At 43.5% G+C, this 18,331-nt stretch overlaps 1 protein-coding gene across 1 annotated transcript in view; it reads right to left on the reverse strand.

The window, feature by feature from the left end:
• esyt2b (extended synaptotagmin-like protein 2b) overlaps positions 1 to 18,331 on the reverse strand; it is a 40,277-nt gene that overhangs the window by 3,954 nt on the left and 17,992 nt on the right. Inside the window, exons 7-16 of the mRNA XM_056299233.1 lie at positions 18,111 to 18,166; positions 12,133 to 12,253; positions 10,330 to 10,506; positions 9,618 to 9,700; positions 9,048 to 9,096; positions 8,589 to 8,678; positions 8,275 to 8,370; positions 3,442 to 3,543; positions 2,620 to 2,682; positions 1,493 to 1,567 (exon numbers count right to left, since the gene is read on the reverse strand). Of these exons, the coding sequence (XP_056155208.1) occupies positions 1,493 to 1,567; positions 2,620 to 2,682; positions 3,442 to 3,543; positions 8,275 to 8,370; positions 8,589 to 8,678; positions 9,048 to 9,096; positions 9,618 to 9,700; positions 10,330 to 10,506; positions 12,133 to 12,253; positions 18,111 to 18,166 (912 nt within the window). The remainder of the gene's footprint in view (positions 1 to 1,492; positions 1,568 to 2,619; positions 2,683 to 3,441; positions 3,544 to 8,274; positions 8,371 to 8,588; positions 8,679 to 9,047; positions 9,097 to 9,617; positions 9,701 to 10,329; positions 10,507 to 12,132; positions 12,254 to 18,110; positions 18,167 to 18,331) is intronic.

Below are 18,331 nucleotides of genomic sequence, written 5' to 3' on the forward strand. Positions count from 1 at the left end.
GTTAACCGGGGAGGAAGATAAGAGAAGATAATTGGAAACATTGCTGGCAAAATCTGCAATCGCAGAGAGTGTCTCGATGGGGTTTAAATGAGGGTATAGGACGTAATATCGTAATGAGGTTCAAAAAGACAGCCAGATTTGATTTTATGGTATTTTCACCTGTATCACTTTAAAAATGGATTTATCCACATCTGCCCTTCAGTACTCTGGCTATGTGGTTAAAGATAATATCGATAAATACACGTCAAAAAGGGATCAAATGCTTCCGTAAAATTTTGCCGACTATTAAAGGAACAATCTTTTAAAATACTCCTTCTAGATGTGCTTCCATGAAATGAAACTTTCCTTTGTATTTCAGAATATTTGCATGACAAAAAAAAAAGTACAAAAAAGTAAAAATACAGTAAAAGTACAAGTGCAAGTAAAAAAGTACAAGTAAAAGTAGTAGTACAAGTAGAGTAAAAGTACAGACAATGGCTCGGGCCACATTATCAGTTGAAGCAGGCCCCTAACTTTGTTTACTTGTAGCTGTTTAACCACTTCATTTTTCCCCATTCACACCATATTACAGCATACAGCTTGTGTGTAGCAGCAAACGCTGAAAGAAAATGAAGATCTGACGGATGGGGGTGTCCATAAGACTGAGATAGTGATTTAAATAAGAGTGATATCTGCTGGCATTTGAAGATTGCAGACCTTTACATGCTGGTACATGTCGGGGACGTGTGATATACTAATGATATACTAACCTACATTTAATATTGTGATCTTTTCTCAACCGAATACATCCGGTAACTTCAAATGGAAACACAAAGTACTGGGAAATCTGTAGAACTGAAGCCGTTCTTCTCATGTGGATGAAAGTGCCTCCCTTCAAATGAATACCATGAAGTGTGCTCCTCGATGTCAACCCCTCCCCCCTTTTCTCCCCAGTTGTATCCGACCAATTACCCCACTCTTTCGAGGCATCCCGGTCGCTGCTCCACCCCCTCTGCCGATCCGGGGAGGGCTGCAGACTACCACGTGCCTCCTCCGATACATGTGGAGTCGCCAGCCACTTCTTTTCACCTGACAGTGAGGAGTTTCACCAGAGGGATGTAGCGCATGGGAGGATCACGCTATTCCCCCCAGCCCCCTCCCCCCCGAACAGGCACCGTCCAGAGGAGGTGCTAGTGCAGCGTCCAGGGCACATACCCACATCCGGCTTCCCACCTGCAGACACGGCCAATGTGTGAAGCCGAAGGTAACACTGGGATTCGAACCGGCGATCCCCGTGTTGGTAGGCAATGGAATAGGCCTCTATCCGGATGCCCTCGACGTCAGTTTTACCTATTTGAAATTCACACGAGTGTATGGAGCTGAGAAACCTACCTACAGCATCCAAAAACATTTCACAGCTCACTTCAAATAGTGCTGCTGCATGTTTGATGCTTCATGGACAGGTCCTTTTTTATTTGTTTGTTTGTTTATTTTTGCCTTGTGTTCTCCTCACCTTACTCTCAAAGGTTTTGTGTCCAACAGTAAACTGGACATAAGGGCTGGGTTCACTGCTGGACTTCTTGCCGGCCTGGGGAAGGATCAGAAAAAGCAGCAGTCAGTGTTACTGCAACGCGCAGTGCAGAGCTTTGCCTTCGGGCGTAATTACAAATCCAAAACACATCCACACTTTACCCTCGAGTCCAAACACAAATTATACAGACAATGGTCCAAAAAAAAAGTCTCCTGTTTTGACAGAGAACAAGTATTACCGTGCCTTTTGACAAGCAGTGCTGCCTACAAGTGGTGACGCCATTAAGGAAACTGCCAGGCTTCATTTCCAAGGCGTTCTAGTTTTATTTATATATTCTGAGCTCTGACACCTAAACACGTTGATAATGGCCAACGTAGACACCAGCTGAGGACTACAACAATGGTTATACGTCTTAAGTTACCAGACCTTAGCTCCTATTCCTACTGGACCCCTGCTCTCTCTGGATGAATCTTAAATTTGCCTCCTATTCCCAACAGGCACGGGAAATCATTTTAAATTAACCACATAGGCTGGCTTGACCAGTACACACCCACACCACCCCCAACTAACTGTGGAAGGGAAAGCTCAAAATGCATGACTTTTTACATTCTCAACTTAAAAAAATTTTTTAACATATGGCAAAAAAGGCAGCATTTCAGTGCAACAAGATTGAGGTGTGTTAATGAGGACTGAAATCTTCATTCCTTTGCATTTTCTCTCGTTTATTTTTTTCTTCTCCTGAGTGACCAAACGCTCATTCAGCCTCATGAGCTGTGATGTGTGCAGAAATAAACTGTTTTGGTGCAAGAGTGACTGGTGCACGCAAGCTGTGACATGTGAAGAAAATAAAGTGGGTCTTGTTTTTTTGATGAAAATAAAAAGGTCATACAACTTCACTGTTTCAGGCATAGCATTAGAAAAGTAAGCACGACCCATCCTCATGCATATTCCGGATTAAGAAATCATTTCGGTTAATGGCTTGTTTAATAAATCATCACAATCACATGATGCTGGAAGGTGCACTTGAGGGAGGAGACAGAGAGCACAGAGGAGACGGGGGGGTGTGGGGGGGTGATCCTTGCATGCAAACCCACTTTTTCCAACGTTACCTTCAGGGCCTTAAAGACTGAGGCTTGCTTCAGCCCGTCATAGCTGAAATCTGACAGGTTGCTCTTTAGGCGACAGGGATGGATATATGGGGAGAAAAATCACACCCACAGTTAGCAGGATGCGAGTGGCTGGTATCGATTAAGAGGCACTTGGGAATGGGTAACAAAATAATGGGCAATGTAAGAAATGCTTGAGAAAAAATGAAAGAAAACCAAAACAAATTAGCGTGTGGGTTGGTAACACTGCTGAGACTGCAGACAGTCTAGCAAAACTAAATGCTGGGGAGAGAAAAAGGAAGAGCTGAGTTTTGAGAAATGAGGGCATTTCCTTTTGAGAAAGGCTTGGGTGGGCTTTCGACAGCAGCCGGTACGTGAGACATTGTGTGATTTAACAAGCTATTCTGTATTCTGTTTGAGTCCAATGAACTTCCTGCTAATTGGCTCCACACCAACTGGGACGCTGCTTGGATCGTTTCGACCTTTGGCAGGCAGCTTTAAGTTGCGCCCAAAGTTTGGTAACTTGGCCTTGAAGTGATGTAGCTTATATCGAGTCCGACTAACAAGTAGCACGGAGCACTCTGATGTCAATTGTCTACCATGTCGCATCCCTTCTTCATGAATTCAATTTGGGTTAATGGTTACTGGGTATTTGACACAGCTTTCATTAGATTGTTACAGGACGACCATGCGGCGAGGTCATTTGACATGCTTTTTTTTTTTTGGTAGAAGACCGCAGGACTCCCGTTGCCGTTCAACTCCCATGTTAACAACACACACGGCTGATGCTAACGCTACCAGGATGCAAGGCACCGGAGGACTCACAAATAATGTTCTATACTCTGAGGCATTTCTTTCACAAAAGACTAGTCCGGAAGCTCTCCTCTCTCCTAAGTTTCCACAGCCCAAACTCCCAGTGAAGACGGTCTTGGGTAAAACATGGCGGGAGATGAAGGGGAAAAGAGGGTAGAGTTGTGAGGGCTGAGATGTGTACACAGGGCCAACAAGTTTCCATCTAAGGACCAAGGTTTAGTAAAAGATGGGGGGGGGGGGGATCACTGTCACTTCTCTGAAATGCTAGACAGCCTCTTGACCTGTGTTTTAAGAGTAGAGGACAAAGAGAATACATCATATATATATATATATCTTTATATATATATATATATATATATATATATATATATATCTTTATATATATATATATACACATATATACACATATATATATATATATACATATACATATATATATATATATATACATACATATAGACGGGTGACAAATTAAAGGAAAACCCAACATAAAGTGTCTTAGTAAGATGTTGGGCCACCACGAGCCTCCAGAGCAGCTTCAGTGCTCCTTGTCATAGATTCTACAAGTCTCTGAACTCTGCTGGAGGGATGGACACCATTCTTCCAAAAGATATTCCCTCATTTGGTGTTTTGATGATGGTGGTGGAGAGCGCTGTCTAATGCATCGGTCTAAAATCTCCCATAGGTGTTCATATGGGTTGAGATCTGGTGACTGTGAAGGCCATAGCACAAGGTTGACATCATTTTCATACTCATGAAACTATTCAGTGACACCTTGTGCCCTGTGGATGGGGGCATTGTCATCCTGGAAGAGAGCGCTCCCGTCAGGATAGAAATGTCTCATCATAGGATACAAGGGATCACTCAGAATAACTTTGTGTTGACTTGCAGTTACCAGTCCCTCTAAGGGGACAGAGTGGACCCAGACCATGCCAGGAAAATGCCCTCCACAACATAACAGAGTCCCCAGACCCCCTTACTGTAGGGGTCAAGCGTTCAGGTTTTTCCTTTAATTTGTCACCTGTCTTTGGCTGCAGAACGTATTCGGACCCCTTCACGTTTCGCACACTTTATTACGTTGCAGATTTCAATATTTTCTTAAATTCAATTTTTCTTAAAAAAAAAAACATACATACAAAGCATAATGTTACAGGACTGGTCCATAAAAGAAGGGGGGGATTAATAAAAAATGAGGCACAACGCTCACATAAGTGAAACAATATTTAAAGTGAAATTAAATAATTATTGTACACATGGATCCGATTCATACCCAACGTCCCCAATTCAATCATTTGTCCACAGTTAGCGCCCACTTAACTCCAAATTACATTTAACTCCCAGAGATTCCAATGGTTTCTTTCATCTCTGCAGAAAAAGACGAGTCCTTCCATCAATAGAGTATCCTATTTTTTCCAGAATCACAACCTCGGAGATCAGAGTTTTCCACAGGGAAGTAGAAGGAGGGTCATCCCCGACCCACTTCACCATGATGGCTTTCGTCGCCAGCATTGGAAGCCACTGAACCACTCCCTGGTATTGTGTAACAAGAGTCAGGACATTTCCAAGCAGACATAAAAGTGGATTTGCTGACACCTGTTGACCTACTGCTGTACTGATGTTTGCACATAGCGCCCTCCAGAATAACTGAATTTTATTACATTGTCCACAAGCAATGCAGCCTAGTACCTACATGAGTTTTACATGTGGGACAGTTTGGTGAAATTCCTGCTTTATACTTACTATAAATATACAGTGATTTAAAGAAGTTATGTAGGATATTATATTGTAATTCTTTATATCTATTGCAGATTGAAATTCTGGGAGGCAACCGCAGGATCTCATCCCACACATCATTATCCATCACACATTTCAGCAATGTACACCAAGATGTTCTTAACCATGCAAACTTGCCCAAGTTCAAACTTAACACCTCAGAATAAATTTTAGATATAGTGTTTTTGCTCTTTGTGGTCCAGAAAAAAACCCCATTAAAAATCACCCAAACTACTAGAACAACAACTAGAGGAGATTTTCTTATACCAAGAAGACAAAGTAGTTTTGGCCAATCTGTTTTTTCTGTCAGAGTCTCTCTGGATTGGAACAACTTGCCACAATATATGAGAAACTGTGTCCATGCCCATTCCTTCTCCACAATATTAAGAGCCTGGTTTATTAGAAATCAAACTTGTGAACACTAGAACAGTGAAGTGTTTTCATGTTGTTTGTTGTCTTATTTGTCATTATGCTTGTGTAATAGCTGGTCCAGCTTATTATAGGCTCTGTACATAGCATCCACACTGCACCAGGCTGACTTTCTTGTTTCTATGTAGTGACAAGAAAGTCAGCTCTTATGAAACTATGCAGATACTCTGTTCATATCTGCATATTTTCACTGCTTTTACCGTTGATTGTATTTTCAATGCTTTCATTCTTAACGTTTGTGGGACCACAGAGGAAAATTAGCCTTTGTGGCTAACGCTGGCGTATTTTCAGAAATGTTATAAATACGCATTGTCCCTCTCAAATAAGGTAATAAACAAACGCCATTTGGCCAACTCCAAGCGGGCTGTCAAGGCAAGTCAATTTTATTTGTATAGACCAATATCACAAATTACAAATTTGCCTGTCCTTAGACCCTCGCATCGGATAAGAAACAATTCCCTTAAGTACAGTTGTGCGCTCTTCTAGTCTACCAACCACTCAAAACACTTTACAGTGTATGCCTCAATACACTGATGGCAGAGCCTGCCATTGCAAGGTGCCAACTTGCTCATCAGGAGCAGTTGGGGGCTCAGTGTCTTGCTCAAGGAGGACACTTCGACATGCTCTTTGGAGGAGTCGGGGATTTAACCAGGAACCTTCCAATTACTGGACGACCCGCTCTACCTCCTGAGCCATGCCGCCCCACTCTGTAAAATTCAAACTGATGCCCAACAGTGTTTCAATGATGTGTGGCATCAACACAAGTTAACCTGCGTAGAAGTGATTGGGAATATTACAACCTTTATCGAAAACCTCTTCATCTCCCCCACGGTAACCTGTAGGAGCAGACAGGACTCCTATCAGGAAGGGGGAAGGAAAAAAATAAAAAAAACTTACCACTGGTTTTTAATAATTTATGAAGGCTATTACCTCCAAATGCGCCTCTTCTAACCTGTTCACCACCGTTAACACATTTTAAGCTATTAAGGTTGTCTTATTATAACTTGTTTTACAGTTAGCTGACTTGAAGAGCACTCACCTGACCAAAAAAAAAAAAAAAGCTTAGCTCTTGGGTCCAATAAAAATAGAAGCACAATTTGCACAGACATTTTGTTTCAAGGTATGACTCTTAAATCAGGAATTATACCCTTACATAAAGACATTCGAGCATGAGGCTTTTATAACATTGCTTCAATGAGGCATCAAGTCAGTTCAGAGGACTCCCACCTTTTGAATGCACCCGTCTTAAATTCAGAATACAAACTTTGTGCTTTCAGTTAAATTCAAGGGTGCCAATTTTATATAGCATTACAAAGTGGTGTTCTTTAATATTGAATGGAATTTTATATTTTACACAATGGTAACTGGGTGTTGAATAAACGTACTGTCATATGAGTTTAACTCAAACGGGGCTTCCGTCTAGCCACTCTACCATAAAGGCCTGAATGATGGTGTGCTGCTGAGATGGTCGTCCTTCCAGCAGGTTCTCCCATCTCTGCAGAGGACTTCTGAAGCTCTGTTAGAGTGACCTTTGGGTTCTTGGTCACCTCCCTGGCCAAGGCCCTACTTGCCCGGTTACTCAGTTTGGCCAGACAGCAAACTCTAGGAAGAGTCCCGGTGGTTCCAAACTACTTCCATTTCCCAATTATTGAAGCCGCTGTGCTCCCAGGTACCCCTCCGAGCTTTAGAAATGGTTTCATACCCTTGTCTTGATCTATGCTTTGCCACAATTTTATCACAGAGGTCTACAGAGAGTTCCTTGGACTTCATGGCTTTGTCTTTGGCCTGATGTACAGTGTGAATTGTGGGACCTTAGATGTCCAATAAATTCAGTTTGCTACAAGTGGACTCCAGTCAAGTTTTAGACACATCTCAAGGACAATGAAAGCAAACAGGATGGAACTGACCACAATTTGGAGTGCCAGAGCAAAGGGTCTGAATACTTATGTAAATGAGAGTTTTCTTAGTTTTTGATTTTTAATAAATTTGCAGACATTTCAAACAACTTGTTTTCATTTTGTCATTATGGGTTATTGAGTATAGACTGATGGGCAACAATGGCAATTTTATCCATTTAAAATGAATTCCACAACACAATAAAGTGTGCAAAAAGTGAAAGGGTCTGAATACTTTCTGAAGCCACTGTATATAGTATACATACACACAGGGTAAAGGTTTTTTTGAGGATAAATCCTAGCCCTTGTTGTTTAGTCCAAGTAGAGGTCAGGCGATGGTGAAATCGATTGCAAGAAACAGGAAACGAAGGCCACATAATTGAAGTTACTCAACCATCACCGAGCATTGAGCAACACAAGGAAGAAATTGTCAACAAAGAACAACAAACAATAGATGTTACGTTAAGTATGCTATGTATGTTAAGCAATTATCAATATTCGAGCATCCCTCAGTGGTATTTCTCACTGAGCTGGTTGAGTGTTGCTAAGTGCTATGTGTGTACATTGTGTGGAGAACAACTCATTTACGTTTATTGACTAGCTGAGTTTGAAGCCAAAATATCCATTACACTTAAGTGCTTTAGCTGCAGGTTGCTGCTGTATTTTAGCAAAAATGGCACACCAGGGGACCACATAAAACCAATGTCATTGCTAATATCAAAACACAGCGAACAGCGCTATTACTCACTGGCAGGTTCTTTGCCGAGTCCAGATAGACCACCAGCAGTGCCGAAGACAGCCCGTCATTGGCCAGGCTCCTGTCCGCGCGCACGCTTCGCAGCACCTGATTGGACAACAGAGACATGGGGACGGTCACCGACAAGAGAAATGACTGAATCCAAACTTTCATTCAAACACTGTCAAAACTGCCATTGCAGGGACAATAGTCAAAGCAGGAACAATAGCAAGTGAACAGTTTATAGCTGCACACTAGTATCACTTCATAAGAATTCAATGACTAGTGTGCCCTAAAACTTATAGGACTAAGTAACAACGCTTTACCTGGTCTAGCTTCTCAGGAGTGGACAGCAGGGAGAGCCACTCCAGCTTTAAGTGTAGTTTCCCAGTGGAAACCTCTTCCAGGTCAAACCACTACGAGAAAACAAAACAAAAAATTAACCGCATGTCAAAGCTAGGCCACTGAAGAAATGCAGTCGATGTTCATTGTTTTTTTGTGGAGAAGCGTTGAACTACGTCTTTCATTAAATACTGCACAACACCTTTCATAGAAATGAACAGATCTGTTAGAGGATAATTCCTAAAACCACTGGGAATTTTTCTGAGTAACTTTTGACAAATGTGGCGACATGGGTAAATAAGAAAGGTAATGGGGTAGGTAAATTTTTTGGGACAGATCCCATTTTAATTCTTCCCCAAACTCCCTTATTTCGCTCATTAGTTACCCATGTTGACTGAATTCATTTCGGGACAAAAGAAATGGGCACAGAGGGAAAGATTTACCTCATCAACCTTCAGCTCCTTGTGGAGTTCTGTCATATCGATCATCAGGCTACAAAAACAGACAGATAATTACACAAATTTAGATAGCTATCAGCGGGGGAAGAAAAATCATCCCAATTTATCTCAACAGCGGAGAACAGTACATCGATCCCCTGTTGTGCTGCCTTACTGGTGGCTCTGAGGCAGTCAGAAAAAGGGGGCCAGGGACTGGGAGTAATGTAACAGCCTTGGTGCAAAATCAATCAGCTTTGCCCTTGGGCCTGGGACTCTGGAACAAGACCCAAGATAGATTTTAACTTGTGTCCGCTGGCCGCAGATTCATTCATCAAAACCTCCCTCCCAGGTTCCGAAAGCAGGGCTCAAGGTAAAAAGATATCGGAATATCAATATCCTTATTGGAATAACAAGCTCAAGCCGTGCACACTTGGTCTGAATCGTTCATCAGCTATTGTTAGCCGATAACAGATAAACCTTCTATAAAGTGACATTAATCACAGCAAATCATGTTACCTAACAACATGTCAGCGATTAGACCAGAGCAGAGAAAAGCAGGATGGGAGACGCGCTCACCTCCCCAGGAAATCATCTTTGTCTGGATCCTCGTCAAACAGCTCAATTTCCAGGTGCTGACCCGAGTGCTCGTACACCAACGCCTGACACAGATGGAGACTTATTTGAGAGTGTCCAAACAGTGACGGTCCATGTTTTATGCTGTGATGCTATGCATGCTCTGTGTAATGCCAACTTCTGTTTTACGTTAGTACGATGGCAGCCTCTCTGTCTTACTCTTCTGTTTTAATTTGTGAATGAATGAACCTACTATGTTGAAGGACATTTTCTATCCATGCTGTGAGATAGAAAATTCATATTCTGATTCAACTGGAGCATCACCAGTAAAAGCCAGTTCTGAGAGAATACCTCAGAGGATATTAGACATACATGTAAACATGCAGAGTTCATGGACTGTGTACTCTACAGTACAGTGTTGGACAGTTAGGGAACTTTGAGACAAATGATGGTATATTTTCCAGTAGAACAAATGAGAGTGTAAATCTTTAAATTTAGACTAGTGGATTGAAGAGCATTTATAGGTTTCATTTAATGTATTGTACAATGTTCATTAAATACTTTGAAAAGAATGTTTGTGTTTTGCCTTTTCCATTAACCACACATTGCTCTAGAATAAATTTTTTCAGGTTTTGAATCCTTCACGGGATCCCATACAAACTACAGCGGAGGAACTTTTTATCCCCAAACTCCAGGAAATAGCAGAGAAGCGGACCTCATAAACTTCGTTCCATTTGGGGTGGAGGCTCTCCTTGACCGTCTTGCTCTGGAAGATCTGGTTGCCCATCTGCAGGACACCGTAAGGGTCTGACTTGCCCTTGATCAGGCCACCCAGAAACTTATCTTTGCCTTCTAAGTCCTGGGCTTCCAGAAAGTGGATCCTGAGGACACCCTAGGGAGACATATAAAGCAGACAGCTGAGGGAGCAGATTTGAAGCCGGTAACAGCGATGAATCTCTAAAGGTAGGGAAGCCATAAAACATAATGTGATCACACAGTGCACTTCAAGACGGGAGATGCTGCATGCCACTTACGGTTCGCTCAGGCTGGGTATCACCACTGGTTTCCTGACTTGCTTCGAGTTTGATTCACAATGTCCTGATTTGATTTGATTTCGATTCAAGTCAGCTTGATTCGATATCAATTCGGTTAGGGATCACTTGGGTATAAAAAATCATTCTATAAGAGACTAATGCTTTGTACTGCAAAAGTAACCCTCTAACTTTTTTTTGTTTTTTCCAAAAATATAGCACACTTGGTGCAAAAAGATTCATGTTTGACATTAACAATAGGGCCTAAAGTATTAAATTAAATTACTTTTTGATTAAGAAAAATGTATTGATAAACACTGACACAACACTACAGTACATCAGTTAAATTAAATTACTTTTTAATTAAGAAAAATGTATTGATAAACACTGACACAACACCACAGTACATCAGTTAAATTAAATTACTTTTTAATTAAGAAAAATGTATTGATAAACACTGACACAACACCACAGTGTATCAGTTAAATTGAATTACTTTTCAATTAAGAAAAATGTATTGACAAACACTGACACAACACCACAGTGCATGAGGTTTGCAAACAACTTCTCAAACTGAGGTTTTTTAGGATTGAACAATTTGGCAGCAGAATGCAAAGTAGGGCGTCTGGGTGGCGTGGCGGTCTATTCTGTTGCCTACCAACATGGGGAACGCCGGTTCGAATCCCCGTATTACCTCCGGCTTGGTCAAGCATCCCTACAGACACAATTAGCCGTGTCTGCGGGTGGGAAGCCGGATGTGGGTATGTGTCCTGGTCGCTGCACTAGCACCTCCTCTGGTCGGTCGGGGCGCCTGTTCGGGGGGGGACTGGGGGGAATAGCATGATCTTCCCATGCGTTACGCCCCCCTGGTGAAACTCCTCACTGTGAGGTGAAGAGAAGTGGCTGGCGACTCCACATGTACATGTATCTACATGTATCAGAGGAGACATGTGGTAGTCTGCAGCCCTCCCCAGATCAGCAGAGGGGTGGAGCAGCGACTGGGATGGCACGGAAGAGTGGGGTAATTGGCCAAGTACAATAAGGGAGAAAAAAGGGGGGGGGGGAATGCAGAGTAGGGGCCAGCAGCCACCATTGTTATCAAAAGATGTGATTTGGTCAAGAGAGTTTCTGTACTAGTTCAGCAAAAACTAGAGATATCTGCAAGACACAAGGTGCACTATAAAGTGCACTATAAAGTGCACCTAAGTGAGCAAAGTCCTTCATATATGCACTCAGTCACAGATTAAAAGATCGATCCTGGGATTTTAAGACTCAATATCAGATCATTCAAATGAAAATAGTAATTTTTTGGAAATTTTATATTTTTACCCAAGTCTACTGGCAAATGCCCTGATGCATGGAGTTTGCTACAATATATAAGCATGCATGCTAAGTGCTTTGATATTGTAGCACTTTGCATGCTATGACGGACTGGCCTGACTAGTCCATCATACTCAGTGCAATGGGTTTCCAAGTCGCAATGGTACCTTTGGCATAGGGAAGCGTAGTTTGGCCAGCTCCACATCCCCCACCAGTGGGACTGTGACTCGGTTGGGTAGTACCAGGTAACTGTAGATGATGTCCTGAATCAGACTGTCTGAGAAGCCACTGTGAGCGAAAAAGGAAGGAAGGAAGAGATGGAGGAAGGAAGGAAGGAAGGAAGGAAGGAAGGAAGGAAGGAAGGAAGGAAGGAAGGAAGGAAGGAAGGAAGGAAGGAAGGAAGGAAGGAAGGGATGGAAGAAAAATTTGTTAATCTGAATGAAAATATAGATTTTGTGGTAGCAAAAATTATTGGCACGGAACTACCACAACTTCACAATATTTACACCACTCGCTGCAAAATGAAAGCCCAAAACATCATGAAGCACACCAACCACCCCGCTCATGTTCTGCTCTCTCTCCTTCTATCTAAAAAACATTACCGGAGTATCAAATCACACACCATCCATCTTACTAATAGCTTATTTCCACGGGCAGTCAGGTTGCTAAACAGCTGACGCACCCATATACACCTTACATTGTTGTGTTATCATGTACTGTATATTGTGTATATAATGTATGAATTCACTGTGTACTGTCTGTTTTTGTTTGGGGTTGTTTTTTGGGTTTTTTTTGGGATGGTGTGTTCTTGTATCTCTTGTGTTAGGGCAGAGAGAGCCAGGGCACAAGAATTTCATTTTATTCTAAATACATATGACAATAAAGTTGAACTTGAACATGAATTATTCAAAATACATTAAGAATGCCTTTGAGTTCCAAATCAGAATCAGAATCAGAATCATGTTTATTGGCCACGTAGGTTTGCACATACATGGAATTTGAGTCTGGTTTCGCAGCTCTCTCCGTGTACTTAATATAGAATAACAAGACTACAACACAACAATCTTCACATACATACACAAGGATTGACTTATACAGGCGAAATAAGAGGTGATAAAGTGCAATGGTGCAGAGAATCAGAGATGCTGATATAGGCGCCCGGATAGCGTAGCGGTCTATTCTGTTGCCTACCAACACGGGGATCGCCAGTTTGAATCCCCGTGTTACCTCCGGCTTGGTCGGGCGTCCCTACAGACACAATTGGCCGTGTCTGCGGGTGGGAAGCCGGATGTGGGTATGTGTCCTGGTCGGTGCACTAGCGCCTCCTCTGGTCGGCCAGGGCACCTGTTGGGGGGGGGGGGGCTAAGGGGAACAGAGTGATCCTCCCACACACTACGTCCCCCTGGTGAAATGCCTCACTGTTAGGTGAAAAGAAGCAGCAGGCAACTCCACATGTATCGGAGGAGGCATGTGGTAGTCTGCAGCCCTCCCCAGATCAGCAGAGGGGGTGGCATAGCGACCGGGACAGCTTGGAAAATAGGGTAATTGGCCAAGTACAATTGGGGAGAAAAAAAGGGGGGGAAATTCACACAAAAAATAAAATCACTTTCATCCTGAGTCACTATGATGACATAATATTAATAACAATAGTATGTTTTAAAATGCACTGTTCTTACTGATGGTTATCAATGACATTGTCTTGCATGAGCAGAAGAAACTCACAAACAATAGAAAAGTACGGGGGCAGCAGTTCGAACCGACAAACATAACATATACCTCAACAAGAGCCCAAAAGAACTCAACTCAATACTGCCTTCTCCAATTATCCAGAGTCAGGAGAAACATTCAGCTCATCAATCAACCTTCAGCTCAGCTTCCAGAGACTCAGCAGACTAGTTCAGATTAAACACAACACAGCTCTCTGATTGTGGACTGATCACAGAAAGACAGGGAGACAGATAGAGAGGGAGGGAGAAACAGAACGAGAGTGAGAACAAGAGGACCAGAGAAAGAAAGGGCATACGAAAGCAGAGACAGAAAGACAAAGACAGAGAGTACCTCCAGCCAGGTAATAAAGCTGTTACCAGATTCCTGCAGCACTGGCTCTTATTGCTCCAATTCCCCCGCGTTTGCATGCACTGGCGCGCACGCACACACACACCTGAGGAAAACTGTTCCCTATAAGCTGCTTGATGCTCTGTGCACACTTTACAGGGTTTGCTATAACCGTTTTATTTGGGAGGGGGGGGACCTTTTCTCCCCAATTGTACCCAGCCTACTACTACTACTACTACTTTCGGCTGCTCCCGTTAGGGGTCGCCACAGCGGATCATCCGTTTCCATTTCTTCCTGTCTTCTGCGTCTTCCTCTGTCACACCAGCCACCTGCATGTCTTCCCTCACCACATCCATAAACCTCCTCTTTGGCCTTCCTCTTCTCCTCTTCCCTGGCAGCTCCATATTCAGCATCCTTCTCCCAATATACTCAGCATCTCTCCTCCACACATGTCCAAGCCATCTCAATCTTGCCTCTCTTGCTTTGTCTCCAAACCGTCCAACCTGAGCGGTCCCTCTAATATAATCATTCCTAATCCTGTCCTTCTTCGTTACTCCCAGTGAAAATCCCAATTGTACCCAGCCAATTACCCTATTTTCCGAGCCGTCCTGGTCGCTGCTCCACCCCCTCTGCTGATCCGGGAGGGCTGCAGACTTACGGGGGGCCTCCTCCGATACGTGTGGAGTCGCCAGCCACTTCTTCTCACCTGACAGTGAGGAGTTTCGCCGGGGGGACGTAGCACGTGGGAGGAACACGCTATTTCCCCCCACTTCCCCCTCCCCCCCCCCCCCCGAAAAGGCACCCCAACCGACCAGAGGAGGCGCTAGTGCAGCGACCAGGACACATACCCACATCCGGCTTCCCACCCGCAGACACGGCCAATTGTGTCTGTAGGGACGCCCGACCAAGCCGCATGTAACACAGGGATTCGAATCGGCGATCCCTGTGTTGATGGGCAACAGAATAGACCACTACGCCACCCGGATGCCGGTTCGCTATAACTATTAAACCTCTTCAAGAAAAAAGCATTACATCACAACGCTGCCGCATGACAACCAGAGGACTGATTGGATGCAGGGTGTGGGGGTCGGGGTGGTGGGAATAGAAGATGGATGCGGTTTTGTGTGTTTGATGACACTGCATGGTCCAGCCCTGAAGCACACAGCTGATGGTGTCAGTCGCTTTAACTCGAAGAACTGTGTATCAACAGCTACTGTTTCACTGTCCCCCCCATCGCAACAAGTAATCCCCTCACTTCTACACGTGAGTTCCCTCCCCAACCCCCAATCCCCCAATCCCAATATACCACATGTACGCCCACGCACAAGCGCACTGCATTCTCCGGATACATTCACACACACACACACACACACACACACACACACACACACACACACACACACACACACACACACACACACACACACACACACACACACACACACACAGCTATGAGCTGCCCAGATCGATTTCAGCCCCTACAGAGAAATGGCAGCTTGGGGTGGGGGTGGGGGTGAGGGTGGTGGGGGGGGGTGTATGTGTATACAGTATGTGTCCTCTGTGGAGAAAAAGGGGGACAGGCGGGTCACATGACAACATGCACACCCAAATTGACTGGGTGAATGACTGGAATTGAAAGGCACAGATTCTTCACATGCAACGTGCAAATAGTAAAAAAGAAAAACCGCCGTCCCAGCCACCCAGCCATGTGGCTGTCAACTAGCCCTGTTTGGGACACTGACAAGTTCCTGGAAAACTCGTTTCGCATGCTTTGCAGTACTTTTTATTTGGGTTGGGCAAGGAAATTTACCAACCTGATAGGCTGTCTGAAATCCTTGAATGCCTTTCTGTAACTGGATATGTTCTGATACCGAAGAAATAAAAATACTTCCTTTAAAGAAGGAACAAAGGGAAACAACAGAAAGCCTCTCTGTGGGGACAAACGTGCTCGGTGATCTTCCTACAGGCCTCAGAAGAACGAGCGAAGAAGAACAGCAGCCTCGTTATTGACAAGCGACACAAAGGTCAGATTTTGTACTTCACTGCAAATATTTTTAGATAATACGTTTTCACCAGGTTCACGGAAAAGGGTTCAAGGATTTCAGATCGGCATGTTTCACTCAGGAAAACTTGCCCAACCCAAGTCAAACGTGCCAAAAGACACACACCAAAATATTTTTCCAGGAAACCGTCAATGCATTTCGACGGGACTAACACCCACACGGTGGTTTGTGCTGTTCACAAACAGGGTTCGCCGTCAGTGAGTCTTTTCCTGCTGTCTCTTACCATCCCTGTCCAGTGCACCGCCACAGGGAGATGCGGATGTTTGCAGACCTTGAACTCGCCATGAAAAAACCCAGGTTGTGTCCAAATACTCTGCCATGCTCTACATACTAATAGTGAACGCTGCATACTAAAAGCACAACATACTGTTTAGTACTTACTTTCCCACCAAAATATGTTTAGCAGGTAATATATTTCTACTATACTGTCCTCAGTCAACCAGTGGACGTGATGGAAAGTGGGTACAGCTCGCACAACCTATACTGTGGTGATGATGATGACGATGACAGTCGGAGAATGAAGGAGAGTTTTAAGATAAAATCGAGGTGTCATTAAACACGTGTTTTTAGTCACAGGAAGTTGAATCGGTTATTCTGGACAGAACGTTGTGTCCAGATGAACCGATTCAACTTCCTGTGATTTCCTGACCTGGATTATTGAGCATGCATGAAGACGTGTTTTTAATGTTTTCCCTGTGACTCTTAACAAGGGTGACCCGATACAAACAGTCACAAATGCAGAAAAAAAACAGGAAGATTTTTTTTTTTGTGGGAAAATGTGGGACAGATTTATATGTCCACTCTCTAGGTTGACAATGCTAAAAAAAAATAGCTTTGACGCTAATTAGGCTTTACTGCCACGTTTACATCCTGCCTGCAGTTACAGTCTTGCCCAATAGTTGGTATACAACAACGTAATATGCTTGAATAACACATCAGGAAATATGTTAGTGGCATGACTAATGGTAACGTTAATGACCAATGACTGCTGGGATGGGCTCCAGCATCCCCGCGACCCCCCGAGTAAGGATAAACGGTTTGGATAATGGATGGATGACTAATAGTAAATAATGAAATTCATCTTTATTAATACATAAATTAGACCCAATGTGCAAGATTAGAATAAATAAATAGTATGTCCTTCCGACTCCTGACCCGACTTTAACGTGTTGGGAGAGAGCACAGACATCTGAGCATAAAATTTCCCCAAGGGGATTAATAAATGAAACTTAAAATAAAATGCCAGAAATTATTAATGGATAATAATCAAAATTGATCATTTAAAGTTAAATGGAGAACTGTTTGCTTGAAATATCCACCTCACTATGTGGGACAAGGGACAAAGGCCCAAGGTATTGCAAGTATAAAGTAAAGCGGGATGCCTACTCGCTCTAATCTAAACCAAACAAATGTAAGACCTGACAAGATCCCCCCCTCTCATCTGTGTCCTTGAACAAAATGCTGGCTCCTAGGAGCCAGCAAGTCCACAAGTTTGCTTTACAATTCAAATGAGCCCCCCACGTCTCTCTGAGTCTTTTCATAGTCTCTCATAATTTCAAAGTTAAAAGCTTTGCTGGTATGGCATCTTTCAGATATTCATGCCCTCTAAAAGTTGGCACCCTGCCCTGCACTCAGGAATGTCTCAGATACCGCCGCGAATGCAATAAAACACGTATGGGAATAGAAAACACGGGGAAATAAGTGCCTGCTGTTTTCTCGGCCCCAGTTTAACTGTACTTCGAGAGCCTCTAGGATGTTGTTTGAGTGCCTGAGAGCCCAGCAGCCATGTTTCATGTCACTTAAGACTGCAATGCAACCCGCTCTTGCAACCCTAAAAGCCCCCTGACACGTTCAAGCATCATCCTTCAACACCATCCTCTCATCATCCTCATCATCATCGGCGGTCACTCGGGGTCAAGTATGATCGTCCAATCCCTTCAATATACACACACACACACACACACACACACACACACACAAACACACACGAAGATCCTTCCTCGATGAGCGAGCGTGGATGTACTGACCTGAGCCCGGGAATGTCTAGTATGTTGGTAAGGCCGGTCCAGTTGATGTCCAGCAGCTGAAGGGAAACAAACCAGGATGCATGCAAGTTAATCAGGTGGAACACAATCCAGTAACAAACTCATTTCTTCCTATTAACTTTTTTTTTCTGACCTGAGCTAATGTGGAAAAATCAGGGCAGGGCAGAAGAGCAAATTGCTTCCAATTGATCCAAACACTGATC

Source organism: Lampris incognitus, chromosome 19, assembly GCF_029633865.1.
Source record: "Lampris incognitus isolate fLamInc1 chromosome 19, fLamInc1.hap2, whole genome shotgun sequence".
NCBI classification, from domain to species: domain Eukaryota; kingdom Metazoa; phylum Chordata; class Actinopteri; order Lampriformes; family Lampridae; genus Lampris; species Lampris incognitus.